The sequence below is a fragment of the Anas acuta genome, chromosome 23, assembly GCF_963932015.1.
Source record: "Anas acuta chromosome 23, bAnaAcu1.1, whole genome shotgun sequence".
In the NCBI taxonomy this organism is placed as follows: domain Eukaryota; kingdom Metazoa; phylum Chordata; class Aves; order Anseriformes; family Anatidae; genus Anas; species Anas acuta.
This window is the reverse complement of record NC_089001.1, coordinates 3,073,147-3,094,564: the sequence shown is the minus strand read 5'-3', so window position 1 is coordinate 3,094,564 and position 21,418 is coordinate 3,073,147. Positions and strand designations below refer to the sequence as shown.

The 21,418-nt window shown below is 55.7% G+C and overlaps 1 protein-coding gene across 2 annotated transcripts in view; it reads left to right on the top strand.

Annotated features, from left to right (window-relative positions):
- Positions 1-1,864: 1,864 nt before the first annotated feature.
- SORL1 (sortilin related receptor 1) overlaps positions 1,865-21,418 on the top strand; it is a 40,536-nt gene continuing 20,982 nt past the window's right edge. Inside the window, exons 1-19 of one of the 2 annotated variants that reach the window (XM_068659320.1) lie at positions 1,865-2,178; positions 9,095-9,211; positions 9,513-9,638; positions 9,951-10,112; positions 10,979-11,046; positions 11,678-11,858; positions 13,472-13,573; positions 13,699-13,868; positions 13,958-14,150; positions 14,229-14,346; positions 14,915-14,988; positions 16,650-16,738; positions 16,844-17,022; positions 17,582-17,768; positions 18,489-18,617; positions 18,779-18,864; positions 19,968-20,140; positions 20,346-20,477; positions 21,156-21,247. In XM_068659320.1, the coding sequence (XP_068515421.1) occupies positions 1,963-2,178; positions 9,095-9,211; positions 9,513-9,638; positions 9,951-10,112; positions 10,979-11,046; positions 11,678-11,858; positions 13,472-13,573; positions 13,699-13,868; positions 13,958-14,150; positions 14,229-14,346; positions 14,915-14,988; positions 16,650-16,738; positions 16,844-17,022; positions 17,582-17,768; positions 18,489-18,617; positions 18,779-18,864; positions 19,968-20,140; positions 20,346-20,477; positions 21,156-21,247 (2,594 nt within the window). In that variant the 5' untranslated portion in view covers positions 1,865-1,962. The remainder of the gene's footprint in view (positions 2,179-9,094; positions 9,212-9,512; positions 9,639-9,950; positions 10,113-10,978; positions 11,047-11,677; positions 11,859-13,471; positions 13,574-13,698; positions 13,869-13,957; positions 14,151-14,228; positions 14,347-14,914; positions 14,989-16,649; positions 16,739-16,843; positions 17,023-17,581; positions 17,769-18,488; positions 18,618-18,778; positions 18,865-19,967; positions 20,141-20,345; positions 20,478-21,155; positions 21,248-21,418) is intronic. The other variant, XM_068659319.1, reaches the window with a different exon arrangement.

Here is a 21,418-nt window from a genome sequence, read left to right as displayed (position 1 = left end):
GCAGTCTCTGCCCTTACCCTGGTGACCTGTGATCCTCCGGAGGCACATTACACGGAGTCAAGACAGCTAAAAGCTTTATTAGGAGGGCTTCTAATTGTATCGACTCCGTAATTGAAACACGTTAACTAGGTTTCTGGGTGAAAGGTTCCTCAGGGAAAGCTCCGGGCAGCACTGCTGCTATTAAAGCCAGCAAGATGTGGGGGTCCCAGATTGCCTGGGGGCTGGTCGAGGGACTGATGAGCAGTCCTCCCCGCATGGCCAGTCCACAGCCATGGGCTTTGAGGGTTTTCTCATGGCGTTAGGAATGGGGTTTAGGTGCCCTGCACCTAAAAACCCATCTAGCACAACATTGCCCATCAATATGGCCACACGAGTCCTTGGCAAGGACGAGTGGGATGCTCTCTGGAAAGGATGCTCCAGAATTTCTCCTTGCAGCTTGCGGGCACCTCGAGTGAAATCCCCGCTCCCAAGAGCCAAATCCTTCTCCTGCACCAATAAATCTGGGTTGTTGCCACGGGCAGCAGCTCTGCACCATCCTCGTGTAGCTGTACATCATCTCTGCCACAGGGATGAGCTACGAGGGCCACGCAGGCACGTCACCTGTGCCGAGTATTTTATGGGGGAGTGCACGGCCAGCTGGCTTGGCCCTGCACAGAAGGAGCTGCTCTGGCAGCACACCGTGCTGGAAACCTCCTGCTGGGGTGCTGAGGGGATGGGGATGAGGAGGGGACACCGGGCTGTGGCTCCCCCTCTGCACCCAGTACCTGCACCTATGCCACCGTGCGCCCTGCTGGCCCCTTCTCCTCGTGCCAGGGCCAACGGGTTCCCTACAAAACTGCTTACCCCAAAAAGCCCCCAGCACAAGGATGGGGCTGGAGATAGGTTAGACACAAAGCCCTTCGGCTGGCAAACGAGGTAACCTCCACAACACACACACACGCCGCACAGCCTTCATAAATCTTCTGTTAACCCTCCCTACAGGTGGCACCAGTGACAGCCTGGGCCCAGCTCCCAGTAAACCACAGCCCAGATGCAAGCGGCACTGCCCACAGCCCCGGGACCACATCCTGCTAGGGGTGGGCAGAGGAAATGTGCACCTCGTTTTTTTTTGGGGTGGTAGGGAAACCTCATGCACCCCCAGAGAGAAAACACTGCAACCCTTTCTTTACACATACATGTGTTTATTTATTTATTGCTTGTTCTTGGTTGTGGTTGTGATTGTATGTTTTTGACTGGGGTTTTGACTGTGCGTTTTGATTGCTGGGCTCTTGATTGCTTATTCTTATCGAGTTCTTATTATTATTTTTCAGTGTGCATTTCTGACTGCTTATAATCTCTTGCTGCTTTCTGACCACTTTTTTCTCACTGCTTTCTGACCACTTAATTTTTACCACCTCTTTCTGACTGCTTATTTATTCTTGCAGCTTTCTGACCCCTTATTTTTTCTCTCTGTTTTTTTTTTTTTTTTTGACCCATTATTTTTTCTGTTTTTTGACCCATTACTTTTTCTCAACACTTTCTGACCCCTTATTTTCTCTCTCTGCTTTCTGCCCTCTTATTTTTTCTCTCCACTTTTTGACCCCTTATTTTTTCTCTCTGCTTTCTGACTGTTCCTTTCTCTTGCTGCTTTCTGCCCAGTTCTCCTCACCACTTCCCCCCCCTCTTATCGATTTACCCTCACCTCTTTCTACCCCCTTATCATTCCCCACCTCCCTCCCCCCCCACCGCGCACCCCTTACCACCTAGCTATTTAAATCCATTTTCACCGCTCTTTTTCGAGCATCCCCGGCCTGAAACCCCCTGGGCCGACCCCCGGAGCCCCGAGCATCCCCGAGGGGGGCAGCGCTCCGGGGGCGGGGATGCGGAGCCGGGGCTGCCCGTTGCACATTCTCTCCGGGCGGCGGCGCGGCGCTCCGCTCCTCCCGGCTCCGCACGGCTCCGCACGGCCCCGGCGGCACGAAGATGGCGACGGCGAGCAAAGCCGGGGCTCGCCGGGCCTGGGGGCTCCTCCTGCCTCTGCTGTTGCTCTTCACGACGCCGGGAAGCCGAGGGAACCGGGGGAACCGGGGGGGACCCGCGGCGCTGCTCCGCGCCCCGCCGCCCGCCGCCGCCGAAGCCCCGCGGAGCCGCCGCGCAGCGCAGCAGCGCCCGCCGGAGCCCATCCAGGTGTACGGACAGGTGAGCCCTGCTGCCCCCCAGCCCCTCCCCGACACCCCCAACCCCACCCGGAGACCCCCCACCTCCCCCTTTAAAAAATATATATTAAAAAAAAAAAAAAAAAGCGATTCAATGAACCAAGCGGCGGAACGCCGCGTTACATCACCCCCTGCGCTCCCCCCTCTGCCGGTGTCCCCGTCCCTCTGTGCCCCCCCCCCGCATGTCCCCAGGCCTGGGGACACAACGCTTCCCCCCCCCTCACCTCCACCTTCTCCCCGCGTGATTTTTTTCCCCGTGCTGCGGCCCCGGGGATCCTCCTGGAGCGGTGGGCACCCCCCCATGGGGATCACGACCACCCCCCTCCCCAGCCCAAACCCTCCCCCCCCATGGAAGGGGCTGGGACATGCTCACAGGCAAAGCATCCCCAGGCAGAATCATCTCTGTGCACGGGGTCTGCCCCGCTGAGAGAGGCCGGCAGCGAGATGCTGGGCGCTGTTGCCACCGATTTCCACCTCTCCTGTTGTTCTCAGCCACCTTGCCCTGCTCAGGTCGCGGTGCATGCTCACGGGCTCCATCCCACCCAAATGAGCAGCAGGAGATGCTGGTGGCCAAGGGCACGCAGCGGTGACACCGCCAGGTAGCCCCTTGGCTAGCGCACAGATGGGACGGCGAGGCCCTGGGGTGGGTGGCATCACCTAAACGTGCTCGTGTTAAACATCCTAACATGCAGAACCCAGGTGGAAGGGGTGACCTTTGATAGAAAACCTTGCTGTGTGATGCGCCGTGCCCTTCTCTGTAATGGATTTCGTGTTTCTGAGCTGTTCCCCGTGGCTTTTCTAAATGAGGAGGAGAGGAGCTGCTCCTCAGCACAGCACGGGAATTGCTGCTGCTGGAAGCGCCCCTGCTCGGGGCTCAGCTCCTTGGCAAGTTTTGCAACTGGGACCACAGCCCCCCTCCCCCTTTTTCCATCACTTGAGGGATGTGAAGGAATTACACCCAGGCTGCCTGCCGCGGGAGGCTTCGGGCTGAAACAGCCCATCCTCTTTCTTGTTGTTTTTAATCTCCATACGTCAGACTAAATGATGTTGCCTCATTTGACCCTCCTTGCTTACGCTGCCCGTGTCCCACCACAGCCCCAAAAGACTGCCCTGGGGGGCACAGATGAGGCACGCTGCAGGTGAGGCTCCCTGTCCTCGGCCACATCTGTTTGCCTCCTTAGCTAGCACTTAACCTTCCCCAGACCCTATAATTTCCCCTTCTTCCTACTTCTAGAATAGGCAAGAGCCAGCCAGGGGGCAGGCCAGGCTCCAGAGGGGCACGAACAGTGCCTGTGCTGCTCCTAAAGCCCTGCTCCCTGATTTTCAGGCCAGGAAAGCAACTTCTACCCCCACCTTGAGCAATTCCTACCCCTCCTTGAAAACCTGCTTCGCCTCCTCTTGCCTCAACATTTGGCTGCTTTAAAAAAAAATAAATAAAAATGTTGTGACCCTGTTTCAGAAAGAAAAACGTTATATTTGCCTCTCATCTTCAGTAAGAGGCTTTTTGCCCCCAGCCTCCCCCCGCCTGCCATCCAGCCCTCCTGCATGGCTCGGGCATGAGCAGCCTTGGCAGCCTGGACACATAGAGTGAATTTGGGGGGCTGTGGTAAACCCAGTGACACCCAGAACAGGACAGAGGGGAAGCAGTGGGAGCTGCACATCAAAGTTGGCCTCCGTTGGGTGATTTCTTGTTGCTTTAAGATTTCAGAAGGGATTTGCCTGGAGAATTGAGTTGCTCTCACCAGCAGTATCATGCGCAGGTTGAATACCAAAATTTGCCCTTTTGCTGCTTTGGGGTAGGACGTGAAAATGTTAAAGCTGTGATACCGGACATCACTGAGTTTATTAGCCCAAAAAAACACTTTTGAGTGGTTAGGGATGCAGCCCCTCTCCCAGGCCTTGCAGTGCCTTAAATCATGGTCTACTTTAGAAAAGAAAGGAGGAAGGTAACTGCACATCCCAGCACAGAAGAAAAGAAAAAAAAGCCTCGTACAACAATGCTCCAGCTTCATCACAAGCACCACACGAGCCCCATCCCTCCCATGTCTCTGGTGCTCCTCTAACGCCAGAGGAAAATCAGACAAGCAGCCTGTAAAGGAGGGACACCAGCAAGGGGACAGTGCTTGGAGCGAGCCACCGGCACAGCAGGGGACCCTTATCTGGGGCGCATCCTGCTCCCGTGCGCTTGGCAGGTTGCTCGGCCATATGCTGCACCTTGGCTCCTGCCCCAGCCCCAAAGCAGCCTCGTGTGGAGGTGAAGGGCAGCGTGGCGTGAGGCTGGTGCTGCCTGTCACCGCTGCAGGTGACATGGCCAGGGGACCAGAGCAGGAGGGACGCACCGTGACAGCCAGAAACAAGGTGGAGAAGGCAGTCCCTCGTTGCTGCTCAGGAGCCAGACGCAGCTTGCTCAGCACCTTCAGGAACAGGCTCGGACACCTCTTGCCCTAAACACCAACAAAGACAGAAGCACAATTCGTTATGTGGATTCCCTCAGCTCACCACCAGCAGTCTCCTCCTCACCCAGGCTGCACACACGGCTACAAGCAAAAAGCTTTCCAGCAGCTCAGCACCCTCAGGCCCCAACCCCTGGGACCTTCCAAGGCTTCTCTCCAGCTTTTCTTACTCCAAAAGCCACAACTTTGTGCAGTGCAAGAACAAGAGGCAGAAGAAGTTGGAGCACCAGCTGCCTACCTGTGTGCTGGCTCCAAGCACGCTGGGGTCTCAGCAGCAGCAGATGATGATGATGGTGGTGGTGGGGCAGGATGTTAATTAACCCCATCTGCTATTCCTGGGAGGCAAAGGAGAGGATCAGGGCTAGGGACAGCATTTCCCCTGCAGCTCCAGCACAAACACACCTCTAGCGCTGAGCTGCAGAGCGCCCTTTCCTGTCTCGATGGGGTTTATCAGCCCTCCCTCGCCAGAAGCAAGCAGCTAGCAAGAAACCTTTGCTGGAAGCCACGCTGGGACGTGAAACATCTCACCTAACCACAGCTGCTCCACCAGGCCCCGTGCCTCTCCCCATGCTCCTGCAAGCTCCTGGCACCCCCTGCCCCTCTCCACAGCCATGGGGACCCCAAAGGACACCTTCAGCTGGTAGCACACATCCCTCCGACACACAGTGCTCTTACAGATCGCCAAGAATAACAGTTTTCCCTGGAGGGCAGCCTCCTCCCAGGCTGGAGGGACCTCTGGTGCCAGTGGGTAGAGCTGCATCGAGGTATCTGGAGCCCCTCGGTGCCTCCCCGTCCTGATAACACGCAGCCAAAGTGGCCCCCGAGCACAGAGAGCGAGAGATTTTTTTTCTTCTGAGGCCATTAGCACATCCCTGAATGAGAGCCCACCTAGCCCCTGACGACCTGCAAAGTGCCAAAGAGCCGTTCTTCTTCCCAAAGACACAGAAAAGTGCTTCGCAGGGTAAAGCCACCCAGCTATGTGAGCGGAGAAATCAATTGCACTACATCGGATTTGAACCGTACTTAATTTTGACCTAGATTGCTGGCCCTGCGGAGACCTTCCCGGATCAGACAGGGACCTTCTGGTGGCATCCAGGACAACACATCCTGGCACTGGTCCCCAGGCCCCCTGCCCCTTCCTTCCCAACCCCAATTTTCCCCCCCTCCATTCCCCCTTTGCCTTTCTTTTAGGCACAGCAGCAAAAGGAGAGCTCTGTTGGTGGTAGCAGAGAGAAAACAGCTCTGCAAGCAGATGATTTCGGTATTAGCAGAATTAAGATGGGCCTGGCACTCTCTGAAATGAGTCACCCGTGTTTCATATCAATGATTTCAGGCCCTGGCATTTGCAGTCCAAGCCACAAGCAGCGCCGCGGCAGGCACAGAAGGTATTTTAAAATACCGTGGCAGGGATAGAAGCAGATGCTGGGGAGCTGAGCAGAAGGAACGGTAACAGAGCTTCAGGGGGAGCACACGAGGAGCTCAGCGTGCCGTGGATGCAGCAGGCACACGGGGCGGGTGCTGCCTCGTGGCTCCCCGTGGTGCCAGACCATGGCACAAACCTTGCTTAGGGCACGGGGAGGGACGGGCTAGCACCAGCCCACCACAGCTTCCAGCAAGCCATGGGACAAGAGGTGCAGATCCTACACTTCCAAAGCCCTGAGCGACCTGAGCAGCAGCTTTGCTTCTGATCCCGCTTGCTGTGTCCCCATTTTCCGGCTAACAGGAGCAAAATATTTAGCCAGGGCCTTTTCTGCAACCTTTGGCATTGCTCTCTGAGCACCCTGAGCAAGCAGTGGCTCACGGCTCATGGGGGTTGCCCAAAGGTTTCAGCCGAACCAGCAAAGCACCCACACCATGCCTGCAGGGCCATGTGAAGCTCGTGTCCCCCCTCCTGCCAAGAAACCTTGAAAGTTTCGGCAGCAGCTCAAAACCGCAGAGGCCCGTGGCTCTCCAACGGGCTCGCTTTATCAAGCCCTGGTAATAGCCTATTAATTATTCAGAAAATTTCTAGGAACCGCATTTGTTTTTAAGCATCTCATTTTTGTTACGTAACAAGGACGGAGGAAAAAAACCCATAACCCTAGGAGGCTTTTTTTTTTTTTTTTTTTTGCCTTGTGCAGCCCCATTTTTCCAGCACCGAGGGCTCGCACCACGTCACTTCTTCATGAAAAGCACGTGCTGAGGTGTGACACCAGCCAGGCCTGAGAAGCTCCTGCTCATACAAGGTGTCCGTGCTGTGGTCACACATCCCATGGCAGTGCCACCCCCCCAGCAGACAGCACCCAAGCTCGGGGTCAGGCTCTGCCCTTCACACCCCAAGGAAGCTCCCACCTGCTTGGCCAGACATCAGCTCCAGGGGATGCCCTCTTGTCCCTTCCCAGCTTCCACGTGTTGGGGGATGCTGTTAACAGGAGGAAAACCAAGCAGCCTCCTCTGTGCTTTGGCTCCAGTTCTCCCCTCCTGGACTTCATCTGGCACCTCACGTACTGGGAGGACAAATTAGAATTTCATGCATATTTCATATACACTTAATCACTTGGCAGAGACCAAAACACAGCCCCATTAAGAGGAAATTATGCTAAATGCTGCTTCCATTGGGCACTGGCCATTGCCTCCTTTTAGGTCCGAGCAGCTCCTGGGGAAGGTTCCTGCACCAGGGGAGCCAGGGACTGTGACATTGGGGTCTGCTGAGTGAGTGTCACCCCTGCAAGTGGGGACAGGTTGCTCAGGGCAGGGATAAGAGATTTTATTCTATTTCACAGGACACATCCTGGTCAACGAGGCACCAGGCTTGGGGCACGAGGCTACCCAGAGAGGAAGGATTGGGGTCCTGGTTATCACTGCCCTGAGTGCCACATCCCCACAGCACTTGGGATCCCCAGAATTTCAATTAACGGGGGACTTACAGCACAGGGCAGCCTCCTGGTGCCTTCAGGCTCTTTGGTAAAGCCCAGGTCAGCAGCTTGCAGCTGCCCAGAGCTTTCTGCTGAGCACAAACCCTCAGCACCACTTCCTCCTTCCTCCCAGGCAGCCAAACCTCAGCTAAGATCAGCTCAGCCTTTATATAAGGGCTCAGCCCTAATTAGGCTGCCCCTGAGCACTAACGAGGTTCAGCTGCTCCTCAGGCAGCCCAGAGCCCTGTCCCAGCCCTGGGGTGTGCCCACACGTCCCCAGTTTCCCTTCCCCAGTGACAGGTCCCCTTTTTGGCTCATGGGGGAAAAAGCTTTAGATGTTCCTCGTGAGTTTAAAGCCAGGCACAGGTGGGAGCCTCCTGATCTGGATTATTTATTTTATTTTTTTTGGGGGGGGGGAATGGTTCTGGCATCGGATTTCTGGCAGAAAAATGTGCAAAGTGCTACTGAACACGCCGTGGAGGCGGTGACAAACCCTTCCTGGAGAAAATGTGCCTGGGGGAGACCAGGCACCCCTCGGCACTGCCTTGCCTTCAGGAGCAGGCACTGGACCCCTGCAGGGACCCTGCACCCACAGCCCCCCTCTCCCCAAACTCCGACAGCAATAAACCTGCAGCCACCGACCTCATCCCGGGCACGACCGGGAATCTGAACAAAATAACTAGAATAACCAAAATATACCTAAAAAAAAAAAAATTAGATGTGATGTTTTGCTTTTAACAGGGAAAAAGGGGAGACCGGGGCTGTGCCGAGCTGAGCTGGGCACAGACCCTGGGGTGCTTCTCACTGCCCCCCCTGCATGGTTTTAATTTGTTTTTATTATTATTTCTCCCCCTTTGCACGAACCCATTATATAAGAGGGATTTGGAGACTTCTGTTCCACTCGCCTCCCCCCTGGCAGAATAAAACCCTCGTTTTTCCCAAGCATTTATTTTCTGGTCGCTGGGGGGGGGGGGAGCAGGAGCTGTAGGGCATCAGCCCTAAGAAGGGCTTAGCCCCGTATTTTTGCAGCTTGCCTACAGACAGCAGGGTTGTGCAGAGCTCCTGCACCTTCAGCTCCTGCTGGAGTGGGGCTGCGATGGCATCCCCGGAGGGACCCTTCCCTGCCCCAGCACAACCTGGGGGTCATTTTTGTTCTTGTCATCCCCCAAATCCTCTTTCACCGAGGCAAAATATGAGGAAAACGAACCCCTTCAGACACATAGGTTTCGCCAGCATGTTCATAACAGATGCTCCTTTACCGCCTCCTCCCCGGGGAAGTCTTCTCGGTGCTTTAACCCTGTGGTAGCTTGCAGCGAGTGCTGAGCACCTGGCTGGTACTCACAATAAACGCATTCTCAGCTCCAAGGAGCTGGGCATGAAGCCCCCAAGCTTATTGCCTTCGGGGTTTTCATCTCACGGTTCGAATGAGCTTCCCCAAGCCCCGGTTTGGAGGAGTTTCCCCAAACCCCGTGCGTTTCCCGGGATGAGCCGGTGCCGGCAGCCTCCCCCGCAGCCCAGGCTGACGACGGTGCCCTTCTCCTCCGCGCTGCAGGTCAGCCTCAACGACTCCCACAACCAGATGGTCGTTCACTGGGCAGGAGAGAAGAGCAACGTGATCGTGGCCTTGGCTAGAGACAGCCTGTCTTTGCTGGGTCCCAAAAACAGCGACGTAAGTACCGCAGCCTGCCCTTCCCGCGGCACCGGGCGAGCGTTCACAGCCTCCTGCTCCGTGCAGAGATGCTGGAGAGGCCCCCAGGTTTGCCCTGGGAGATAAGCATAGTGTGAGGATGACCCCACACTATTTTGGGGTCAATTCTGGCACAGCAGACCCCCCAGCAGCATGCAGAGTGCTGTACCCCATGGTGATGCTGCCCGGCTCCGGCACAGGGCGGCTGCGGGTTCCTTCTTGCTTCACCTCTGCCTTGGCACCGTGTGGCCTCTGCCCGCTGTAACCCAGCGTGTTCCTCCAGGTCTACGTCTCCTACGACTACGGGAAGAGCTTTAAAAAGATTTCGGAGCGGTTCAGCTTCGGGGATGGGAACAGCAGCGCCGTGGCCATCTCCCAGTTCTACCACAGCCCGGCCGACAACCAGCGGGTGAGGAGGGACAAGCCCTTGGAGAGGGAGGGATGAGGGCATCTTTATCCCAGCTCTCATCTTTATCTGAAGCTCTCATAAAGTGAGGTGGGATGTCCTTGCCCTGCAGCAGCCGAGCTGCCACTCGCCATCCCCATGGATATTCCCCTCTCCAAAGGAGAGGGCAACTGGGCCGAGGTCCACAGTTCACCCACCCAAATGCTCCCCCAGGATCTGTCTCCCTCTCCCTGGTAGCTTGTGCCCCGCTCTGATCTCCAGGAGGCTGACTGCCTGTTTTTCTCCTTCCTTCCTTCCTTCCCCCTCTGTCCCCAGTATATCTTTGTGGATGCCTTCGTCCCCTACCTCTGGCTCACCACTGACTTCTGCAAGAGCATCCAGGGCTTCTCGATCCCCTTCAGGGCAGCAGACCTCCTCCTGCACAGCAGGAACCCTAACCTCGTCTTGGGCTTCGACAGGTCCCATCCCAACAAGCAGGTGAGAGCTTCTACCCTGGCTTCACCCTGACCCCTTGGCCCCATTTCCCCGACTGCTGCAGTCCTAACCCACAGCTCGGCCAGGAACGGCCCCTGCAGCATTAAACGTGGGCATGTGGTTTGGCTTTGGGTCTTGCATAACAAATTGCTTCTCGAAAACAACCCCTTTTTATTTTTTTTTTTCCCTGAAGACACAGGGTACAGTTTGTAAATAATGACATCACCTTCAGATACGCACACACGCGTGGCATGTGTGAAATTTGGAGGCTGAGCAAGCATCCCCTAAAACATGAGCGGGGAGTGATGAGCGGGATGCGTGCACGGTCCCTGTGAGCACCCTGATGGGATGGAGCTGGCTGCGAGCAGAACCTGTCCCGGGCAGGCTGCTGGGGCTGGAAGCAAAAAATAAAATGCAAAAATCCCAGCTCGGGAGCCACCACGGCGCTTAGAAAATAAAAAAAAAATCAGGCAGCTTTCAGGGACGAGGGCCCTGTGGAGGCTGGGAGCTGCAGAGGGGCTGATGTGCCTGCGGGCGGGCGTGTTTATCGCTGCTGCTGCTCTTGCTGGCGCAATGCGAGATGCTATCTCTGCTCTCTCTGCTCGTGAACTTTGCCTTCCTTGCAGCCGCAGATGGGCAGTGACAGCGCGCTGCTGGGCTCGGTGCTGCAACCGGCCCCGAGAGGGTGGCGGCTCTACCCGGATATTTACCCGTTACAAAAAAAAAAAGAAGTTATTTTTAATTCGGAGTTACTGCAAAACCAAGCGGCTCGGCAGGCAGGGGGAAATCCTCCTGGAGGGAGGGATTCCCTCTCGTGGGCTGCTGTAGGGTCCGTGTCCCCCTGGCATCTCTCACCTTTGTCATTGCAGCTCTGGAAATCGGATGATTTTGGCCAGACCTGGATCATGATTCAGGAACACGTCAAGTCCTTTTCTTGGTATGTGTCGTGGCTTTGTGTTCCATCCAGCTCCTGCCCTCTCCCTACTTTTTTGGGGGTGCCAAGGAGCATCCAACCCTGTCCCAGCACCCAGTGGCAGCCCGGGCACCGACTTTCTTCTTCCCTGGCCACCGCAGCTCCCTCCAGCAGGGCAGCACCGAGCCCTCCCGATCCCGATCCCCATCTCCGTAGTTTCACCACACGCCTCGCAGTATGCAAACTTGCCATTTAATCTAGATTTCCATCTCATCTCCTCGGGGGCACATCAGAAGGGACAGCACTTGACAAACAGGGCTGGCGAGGGCTCCGAACCCATCGTTCCTGGCCTAGAGCTTAACGAGGAAAATTAGGAAACACAGAGCGCCGCGGTAACTTCAGGAGGCAAACACACCTGGGCAAACATTGTCGTTGCATTCCCTGAGCCATGCCCGGTCCCTCTGCCTTTCACAGAGCTCCCGTGGGCACTGCAGAGCCTCCTCCTCCCTGAGCTCCCTGGGCTCTGCACCTTGGGGGTGCTCCAGCTCCCCCCACACTTTGCATGCTGAACGCTTCTCTGGGAAGGGCTGCGGCTCCTCGGTGCCTTTGGGAGCGCAGGAATGATAAAACCTCACTTTTTTGTTTTTAATTCCAGGGGCGTCGAGCCCTACGACAAGCCAAACACGGTGTACATCGAGCGGCACGAGCCTTCCGGGGCTTCGACTGTCATTCGCAGCACGGATTTCTTCCAAACCCGAGAAAACGAAGAGGTGATCCTGGAAGACGCCGAAGACTTCCAGCTCAGGGACAAATACCTGTTTGCCACCAAGTCTGTGGTACGTACCCGTGGATAAGGCAGTGCCGAGCAGCTCTGCTGTCTCCTACCCTCTTTTTTATCAAGCTGGGCAGAAGTAGGTCAGGCTGCCAAGTGCCGGGCCCTGGGAGTACGCACAGGATGCCTGCAGAGGCAGGAGGAGGGGGGCTGTGGCTCAGTGGCTGGAGGCCACGTGTCAGTGAGGATTATGCTCAAGCATGAGCTACGTCCAAGCAGCCTAACGTGCTCCAGCATGGCGAGAGAGCCGGGCTGTCACTTTGCTTTCCTAAGGGAAGGGGGTGGCGGTGGTTGGCTGTGGTGCTTTTTTCCCCTGGCAGCCCAGTCCCCCTCTGGTTTTGAAGCTGTCAGCCAGTTTCAGACAAACCCAAAGGGAAGACTGAAAGCATCAAGCTCCCTATCGGTGCTTTCACTGTTGGCAAATCCTTTACAAAGGAGCTACAATGCTTGTTCTCCCTCAAATTTAAGGAGCACCATCCTTTTTACAAGATGCAAGCACTGCATCCCCCCCGCTGCTGCCACCGAGGCTGTTCCAGCAAGCTCTTTGTTTGCCCTTTGGGGGTGGCTCCTTGCACAACCACGCCATGGTTCCTCAGCAGCGAGCAGCAAACACATCACCGTGCAGACGACAGCTCAGAGGAGGGCTTTCAGTTTCTCAGAAATCTCTCCTGCACCTCCTAGGGCCCAGCGCCTTGGCGCTGCACCCGCCCTGCAGCCTGCAGATTTTATCTGGGTGCGCTGCTGGTGTCAGGGGAAGCGTGGGGACATGGAGGTGCCAGCCCGTCCTGCACAGCCTTCGGGTTCATGGGCAGCACCCTGACAGCTGGAGCTGGTTCGAGCCATGACATTTTGCAGCACGACCTCAATTTGGGGTTTCTTCAGGGTTGTTTCTGCTCCTGGAGAACTCCTGGGGTGCAGGGGCCACTGCCACGCTTTCTCCTGTACTGGCTGGTGCTGCACCAAATCACATTAAAATTACCTGTACATGAGGACCAGTAGGACCTACTCTGGTGCAATCAGCCTGGCTGGGACCCCCCCGGTTTGGCGATGGGGGTCCCGTGCTCGGGATCTGGTCCCTGCACCAAACCTTGCCGCGGTGCAGGGGAGGAGAGCGGCTGCGTCTCGGGCGCAGAGGCGCGGGGACCTCCTGACTCCTGCTCCTCGCCATGGGAGCCGTGGTTGCTTAGCGATGCAGAGCCTGGGAAAAATCAGGCCGCTTATTTTTGGAGCCTAAATCTGGGTTTGGGTTCTTACCGTTGGCAACCCACGTGAAATGTGTTGCCCCCAGCTTTTGCTTTTTTGGCTCAGCGCTGGCGCCTTTCACTTGGTGCAAATCATTAAAAATAGGAAGGCGAGGACAGGCTGTTCTGCTTCAATCCAGCCTCCTTCCCTCCACCTGACCTGGCAGAAGGGGCAGCAGGAGGGATGCTCGTGTTCATCACTGCTGCAGGGATGCCGTCACCATCCCTGGCTTGTAGGTTCGGGTTCAGGGAGGTGGGCAGCGGGTGCCAGCTTGCTCCCCAGCCACACCATCCATGGATTTGCCCGATTCAGCCAATTTCAGGGCATTTTCAGGGCTGAAATCTGCTCCTAATGTTTCCTTCTGCTCCACCACAGCGTTTGATGGGTAGCTCACAGCCACCATCAGTCCAGCTCTGGGTTTCCTTCAACCGCAAGCCGATGCGGGTGGCCCAGTTCGTTACCAAGCACCCAATTAAGGTAAGCGGTGCCGTCCAAGACGACCTCCCTGCTGCAGGGCAGAGGGAAGAGTGACTGCTAAGTGGAAAAGCTAAATTGCCCTACATGTAAATCCTGCTCGTAAGCCTCCTGTTCACATCCCGCAGGAGTATTACATCGCCGACGCATCGGAGGACCAGGTGTTTGTGTGCGTCAGCCACGACAACAACCGCACCAACCTCTACATCTCGGAGGCAGAGGGCCTGAAGTTCTCCCTGTCCTTAGAAAATGTGCTGTACTACAGCCCGGGAGGAGCTGGCAGTGACACCTTGGTCAGGTAGCGTGCTCTCCGGCCAAAATCTCAGTACTTGTCGGCTGCTTTTGGTCCCTAAAGGCTCTCGAGCTCCCCGTTGCCTCCCCTCGCAGGTATTTTGCCAACGAGCCCTTTGCGGACTTCCACCGCGTCGAGGGCGTGCGGGGCGTCTACATCGCCACGCTGATCAACGGCTCCTTCAGCGAGGAGAACATGCGCTCCGTCATCACCTTCGACAAGGGGGGCACCTGGGAGCCGCTGCAGCCCCCGGCGCAGACGCACTACGGGGAGAAGACGAACTGCGAGGTAGCGCCGGGCGGAGGGGGATTGCAGGACTCGGTGGGACGAGGGGTGGATGCCCACTGATGCGCTTTGTTTTTCCAGCTCGCCCAGGGCTGCTCTCTCCACCTGGCCCAGCGCCTGAGCCAGCTGCTGAATTTCCAGCTGCGCAGGATGCCCATCCTCTCCAAAGAGTCGGCGCCGGGACTGATCATCGCCACCGGTACTGCTTCTCCTCCCCAGGGCTGCACGGGGAGGGCTCGGGGGCTCCCTGCTGTCAGGACACCAAAAACTTAGTGGCATCTCGCTCCCAGATGCACCAGCAGGAGGGATTTTACACAATGGCAATTACGTTGTGCATTTTGCTGCCCCGTTCTCCCAGTAATTACAGCACGTCCGTGTCACTGCAGCACGGTGACATTAGAAACCTTGCCCATTTCGCTCTGTTCCTCCTTCCTGCCTCTGTCCAAGCGAAAGGGGGCTTGGACATACAGAAATTGCTGTTTGCTTCACTTTTTTCCCGTAGAAAACAAGTTATGGAACATTTGCAGAACTACAAGCCCGTTTTGTTTGATCGTGTTTATAGCCATATGCTTTTCCCCAGCTGCTTTTAAAACTTGTAATGGTCCTTAAAATATTTGGTTTTAAAGCATTGGCTTCTATGGGGAAAAATCAGCTCCTCCATCACTGCCTCTTGGCTCATGGACTGAAATAGTTTTTGAGGTGGCTGGCTTCGTTTTAAGCAGTGCCTTTGTGTACCTGGAGAGGAATGATTTTTCTCATTCTCCTAGGCTCCGTCGGCAGGAACATGGGGAGGAAAACCAACGTCTACATCTCCAGCAGCGCCGGGGCGAGGTGGAGGGAGGTAAGGGCACCTGCTCACCAGCTCAGCCGCAGTGGCGGTGCAGCAGGCGGGATGTTGATAAGAGCCGTGCAGCCTCCAGGCACTAAAGGTGACCTCCGTGCATGCATCAAAGAGCTGGAAGATGCTGAATGCCCCTTGAGATCAAAGCAAAAAGGCTTTTTTTTTTTTTTTTTTCTTTTTGTAGGATATACATTCTGTAGGATGTAGATGTAGGAACAGGCACAGTGGAGGGGAGCCTCGTGGCCAAGGCAGCGCTTCACGTGCAGCAGAGCTCTCCCTTCTCTTTGTATTTATTCAGCTCGCAGGACGTGTCCTTGGCCTGGGTCATCTGGCCCCTTTTAGACGAGCCTGACAGCCAGGGCTTTTGCAAAGGGGCTGGAGAGGCTCCAGCATCCTCCAGAAACACGGGACATTGCCCTCAGTTTACAGGGAGCTCAATGCTGTTTACTGAGTGGGTGTTCTGGTCTGCGGGAGTATTTGTGGTCTGCCCGCGCGCTCTGCTGCGAGTGTAATATGGTATTTCAACATCTGCAAGCTATTTAGTCCTGTGAATTAACCGGCCTCCTTTTCCTCCCCGTAAGTGCCGCGCGGTCTGGGTTAGTGTCTGGGCACACCGCAGCTCTGGCTGCTGCCACAGCACCCCTGGGGCTGGCAGCTCCAAAATCCGCCTGGGGACCCACGTGGGGATCCAAAGTTTCCCCTGGTGAGATCGTTGCAGTTCTGGGCAGGGAGAGTGTGCAGAAAGCTGAGACTTTGGAGTGCTGTGCGCCGAGCTGCTGCACCACCCGGCCCCTTTGTGTCCCACGCAGAGGGGCAGAATGACCCCGTGCTGTTGTTTGCCAGCTGGAAGCACAACACAACCTTTGCTTCCTGGGTTTGGAGGCTGCTGGAAGGCTTTTGGCTCTGCAGATCCCTGGTTTGGTCTGAAAAAGCAGTAAAAAGGAGCCGGTGCGCTTGGTGCCCTTCACGGGATCATCCCCGAGCGCGTTAGTGCATACTGCGAGCAGAGTCGGGCACGTCCGTGCTTTCTGTTTTGAAGCTGAGCTCCCTGGGGAGGAAAGCAGAGTGGTTTTGTGCTGGGGCTCACTGTGCAGAGCGGGGGGGGGAGCAGGAAGCACAACAAGTTTCTTCCTGGGGGCGGATGCGCAGACCATCTCCGGGGCTTGTTTTTGCTTGCCGCAGCTCCATTTCTTGTTCAGCTCTCAGGAAAGCTCTCAGCCCAAGAAGAACCATTTCTCGGCTGCTGTAGGAGGGCAGCAAGGCCCCGCTGGGCTCTCGGGCATGGCACAGAGGTGGGGAGCAGGAGGGCGAGAGGTTTGGTGCAGGAGGAAGAGAGTCCAGGGTGCAGCACACAACTGTTTATTTAGGGAAATGAGGCCAATGGCAGGAGTTGGCCCATACGCAGCTGAATTTCTGGTGCCTCCAGACACTTGGAGACCCGAGGGGTTCGTGTGGGTCAGACAACAGCCCTGACGTGTGCTTCTCAGCAAAGCTTTCCCCTTGATCCAACACAGCTCTGCTATGGGCGATCTCAGCATTAAGCCAGGGACATCCTAACATGCGTGACCAATTCAGGGTCTTGACACTGGGATATGCAAAATGCCCTGACGCCCTTTATCCCCATGCCCCGATGTTCTCCCTTCACCCCATTTCTCTTCCAGGCGCTGTCGGGGCCCCATTATTACACCTGGGGCGACCACGGGGGCATTCTCGTGGCCATCGCGCAAGGCACGGAGACCGACCAGCTCAAGTAAGGGAGGCACAGTGGAGGCTGGCCTCGGGCTGGGGCTAGAGGTTGCCCTGGGGCAGGCAAAGGCTCGCCCACTGCGGACATCCCGCTCCTTTGTTTCCTCAGGTACAGCACCAACGAAGGGGAAACCTGGAAGACGTTCACCTTCTCGGAGAAGCCGGTGTTTGTGTACGGGCTGCTGACGGAGCCCGGGGAGAAGAGCACCATCTTCACCATCTTTGGCTCCTACAAAGAGAACGGCCACAGCTGGCTGATCCTGCAGATCAACACCACCGATGTGCTGGGTAAGGGACACCACCAGGGCTGCAGCGGGTGCACGAGAGCCGTCCTGGCCCAGGTTGCTCAATTTAATAAAGCTCTCGCCAAACCCCGGCTGGTGCCCACACCGTGCACCCGCCCAAAAACACCCATGTCCATGCAGACACGGCTGCTGGAGATGCTCACACCCAAACTCCCTCCCTCGTCTCCGAGGGATTTGTTCAGCAGGAACAGAGAAGAGCAAACCTTCTGAAGGCTTGTGCCCATGAATGTTTTATGACCCGCTTCAGCTTTGATTGCGAGGCAGCGGTTTTAATCAAAGAGCAGTTTAAGCTTGGCAGAGGAATTTGCTCGACTAAAATCTGCAGCGGATTCCCTTGACGTTTTGTTAGAAGCGGAGCTGTCTGGCAACCAGAACGGCTCCACGAGGCATCACAACTTCACCTCCACCACCACGGAGCCGGGGGCCGGGCAAGAGGCTGGGGTTGGCGCCTCCTCCCCGGGGACCCGGCACTCTCCTGCTCCCAATCCTTCATTCTGGGATGCCTACGCAATTTTTTAAGCCAACCTTGTCCCTTCTCGTAGGGGTCCCATGTACTGAGAACGACTACAAGCTGTGGTCGCCCTCCGACGAGCGAGGCAATGAATGCTTACTGGGGCATAAAACCGTTTTCAAAAGGAGGACTCCTCATGCGACGTGCTTCAATGGGGAGGATTTTGACAGGCCTGTCATGGTCTCCAACTGCTCTTGTACGAGGGAAGACTTTGAATGGTAAATACCAATTAATTTCTTTTAGTCTGGGTCGTAAGTCTGAGATAAATATCTGTGACCAATCGCTCAAAGTGGACAAACATCCAATTTACTTAGCTCTTTGTATCGCTGCTTGATTTTATAGCGAAGAGGAAACTAAATAGACTGAAAACATCCTTTCATTAATAATGGGGCATGAGACTTAATTAATGTCCCTAGAGCCTTTGGGGAGCCTCTGAAAGGTTCTTTAGAAGAGGAAAGTATTGTTAATCCATCACCTTCTTTCAAATGACGGCAGACAATTTGCCATCACGTAGAGATGCTCTGCTAAACAGCCTGCTGACCCTGAGCAGGAGCAGCTGGCCCTGCTTTATCATTTTATCTGCAGTGTGCTCAGCAATGCAACCACACAGCTGTCGGGATTCGGAAATGGGCTCTGACAATTGGATGCAAAGCTTTGGGGTTAGGAAATGAACGGGGTGCTCTGGCTCCTCTCTGCCTCGCTACCTGTCCCAGCCCAGGCTGCCCAGCCCTGGGGAGGCTTATTTGTGAGGTGTTTGTGAAATGCCCTGATGAAAGAAGCTGTCTGGGCTGTACGGTATTGGTATACAGCTAAATATTGATAATACATGAGTGAGAGCTTAAAACTTCTTTGCAAAAATAGAGGGGAGTAATAGCACAGCGCAGTGACGCTGGTTTCCTTCCCTCCCTTCCCTCCTCACCTCGTTTGTCTCCTTTCAGTGATTTTGGCTTTAAGCTGAGCGAGGATTTATCATTAGAAGTCTGTGTCCCCGACCCTGAATTTGCTGGGAAGCCGTACGACCCGCCGGTACCTTGCCCCGTTGGCTCAACTTACAAGAGGACTCGAGGGTACGTGTTGTGCTCGGGAGGGGAACCCGATCCTCTCAGCGCTGGCATTTATGCTGCTGGTGCTAAAACTGGTAAAACACACACACACATGCTCAGACCATACATCACAACATCTAATTTGGAGCTAAGGACCATGAACTGCCTGGCTCTGTGTGTTGCAGCTACCGCAAGATCTCCGGAGACACGTGTACAGGTGGAGACATCGAGTCCCGGCTCGAAGGGGAGCTTGTACCATGCCCGCTGGCTGGTGAGTACCTGCAGGACGGCCTCATTCAGACACCTTCAGCTCGTGCCTTAGATGTAAATTAGCCACGGCTACTGGGGACCAGGGCAGAGGCTGCCCTTTTATCCTCACACACCCAGTAAGACATCACCTCCATCCCTGCGCTCTCTCCTCTCAAACCTATGATGCACTGACATGCTGCCGTGCCTGCGTGCTGCCAGCTATTTGCATTCTGCTCCTTGCAGCTTTAATTTAATCTGCCATCACGCAGCAGCTCGAGAGTGATGGCTTTGCACAAGGCTGGCACCACGCTGCAGGCAGGGCCCTCACCACATGTAGCTTTCCTCCTCGCCCAGCACCGATGTGATTTCCACCCCTCCAAGCCCTCTGCAGCTATTTGGAAGCTGCTCTGGGCATGCTGTGACAGGCCCTGGTGATCAGAAAATAAATCTGCGGTCCCTTCCTGCCCCAGCTTTGCAGTGCCGTGTTCCCAGAGCGTTTGTTCATCGTCTTTGGATACGTGTTGGCTTGTGCCATGGTAACCCTTGGGTGTACGGTATCCATTTCCTATCTCCTTATAATCTCATTAGGGGTGCAGAGCCAGAGCTACTCCCTGCCATCAGCCTCCCTTGTTAATAGCATTATCGGGCTTCGCTTGTAGCGTGCTAACACCCGGGAGACTTTGTCCTGGGCCAGGTATCCACTGTGCACCACCCTGCGCACATCAGGAACACAACCCCACGCTGGGATAGCTTCTGCAGGGAAGGTGTCCTCCGAGACAGCGCTCTCACCTTTTTTATGAGAATTTGGAGGAGCAGAGAGCAGCCTTTTGTTCCTAATTGCCAGCATGCTAATGTAGAAAGGAAGCGGTCACAGCGCTTTTTGCCATCCTCGCCTCCTCCTTCGGCCCTGTGGATAAACAACGGCTGGAGGGTTTTCCTGGGGTGCGAGTAAGGCTATTAGTGGATCCTAATCAGCCTAATCCCACTGAGACAAGGGCCTTTGCCTACGTTTTCCGTGGAGCCATAGCATGCAGGCAGGAGGGGGGAAGATAAAATGCCCTTGCACTCCTTGAGCATCCCCAAAGGGCCCGAGGTGCCCGGGTGACGAGCGCCCTGTCCCCGCAGAGGAGAACGAGTTCATCCTGTACGCCACCCGCTACTCCATCCACCGCTACGACCTCTCCTCGGGCGTCAGCGAGGAGCTGCCGCTGGCTGGGCTGCGCGGGGCGGTCGCCCTCGATTTTGACTACGAGCACAACTGCTTGTACTGGGCCGACGTCACCCTCGACATCATCCAGGTGAGCGGGGGGCTCCTGCTGCCAGGGCAGGACTGAGCTGAGAGCCTCATTTCAGGCGTTTCTCATCGCTCAGCTCTCTGTGCAACTTGTCTTGCACACCTGCCTCTGCTAATCTCGAGGCTGGGAATGTTCTTGCTTTTTATTAATGTTCATTTTTCTATTTCTTTGTCTTTCTTTTTTTTTTTTTCTTTTTTTCTTTTCCCAGCGTCTTTGTCTCAATGGTAGCTCTGGGCAGGAAATAATCGTAAGCACCGGGCTGGAAACAGTGGAAGCCTTGGCCTTTGAACCTCTCAGTCGGTTGCTGTACTGGGTCAATGCTGGGATTCCCAAAATCGAGGTATGGCCACACCACCCCTGCTGCAAAGAGGGGACTGCAGCAGGGCACCCTTGGGGCAGCTGGGCCCCAAAATACTGCTGGTTTGTTGTGACTGAGCCCCAGCCCTCACCAGCAGCATGGCATGATGCTGCTTTGGGTCTACAGGACCATCTAGGTTGGAAAAGACCTTCAAGATTATCAAGTCCAACAGTCAACCTGACCTACCAAGTCCCACCACTAAACCGTGTCCCTTAGAGCCATGTCCACACATCTCCTAAATGGCTCCAGGGACTGGGCTTCCACCACTGCCCTGGGCAGCCCCTTGTGCGCCCTCTCCTAATATCCTAATAGGCAACCTGAACCTCCCCCGTGTAACCTTTTCCTTGCATCCTACACTTGTTTCCTGAGAACACGATAATATTCAGCCCTGAGATCAGTTTGTGAGGCCAAAGAGGGGGAAAAAAAGCAACACCCACACCCAGCCAGGTGGGTTGCAAACAGAGCTCCTTCGGTGACACCAAACTGCCGATAAATTCACCACCCCACCATCTGTTATCATGCACCTTAGAGTACCTGCTCCTTGTGCCCGTGGCAGCTATTTTATTAGGATGCATTAATTAAATGCCCCAGGTTTCACAAAGCTTTAGGGAGGCAGCAGCCCGCAGTAAGCACAGCCCTTCTCTTTCATCACGACTCCAGGTTGCCAATCCGGACGGAGACCTGCGTCTCACCGTCCTCAATTCCTCCATACTCGAGCGACCCAGAGCCCTCGCCCTGGTTCCCCGAGAAGGGTAAGAAATCATCCACAGTAGCCTCAGTTCTCCTAGGTGGCACCAGGCAGACCAAGCCCTCTCCTTCACCACCACATTCACACGAGCAGAACCCAAGGGAGGTGCTGCAGGCAAGGCTTGGGGGTGACGGGGAGGCACCGACAGAGCCTGGCTGCACTCCCGTGGCCGGTT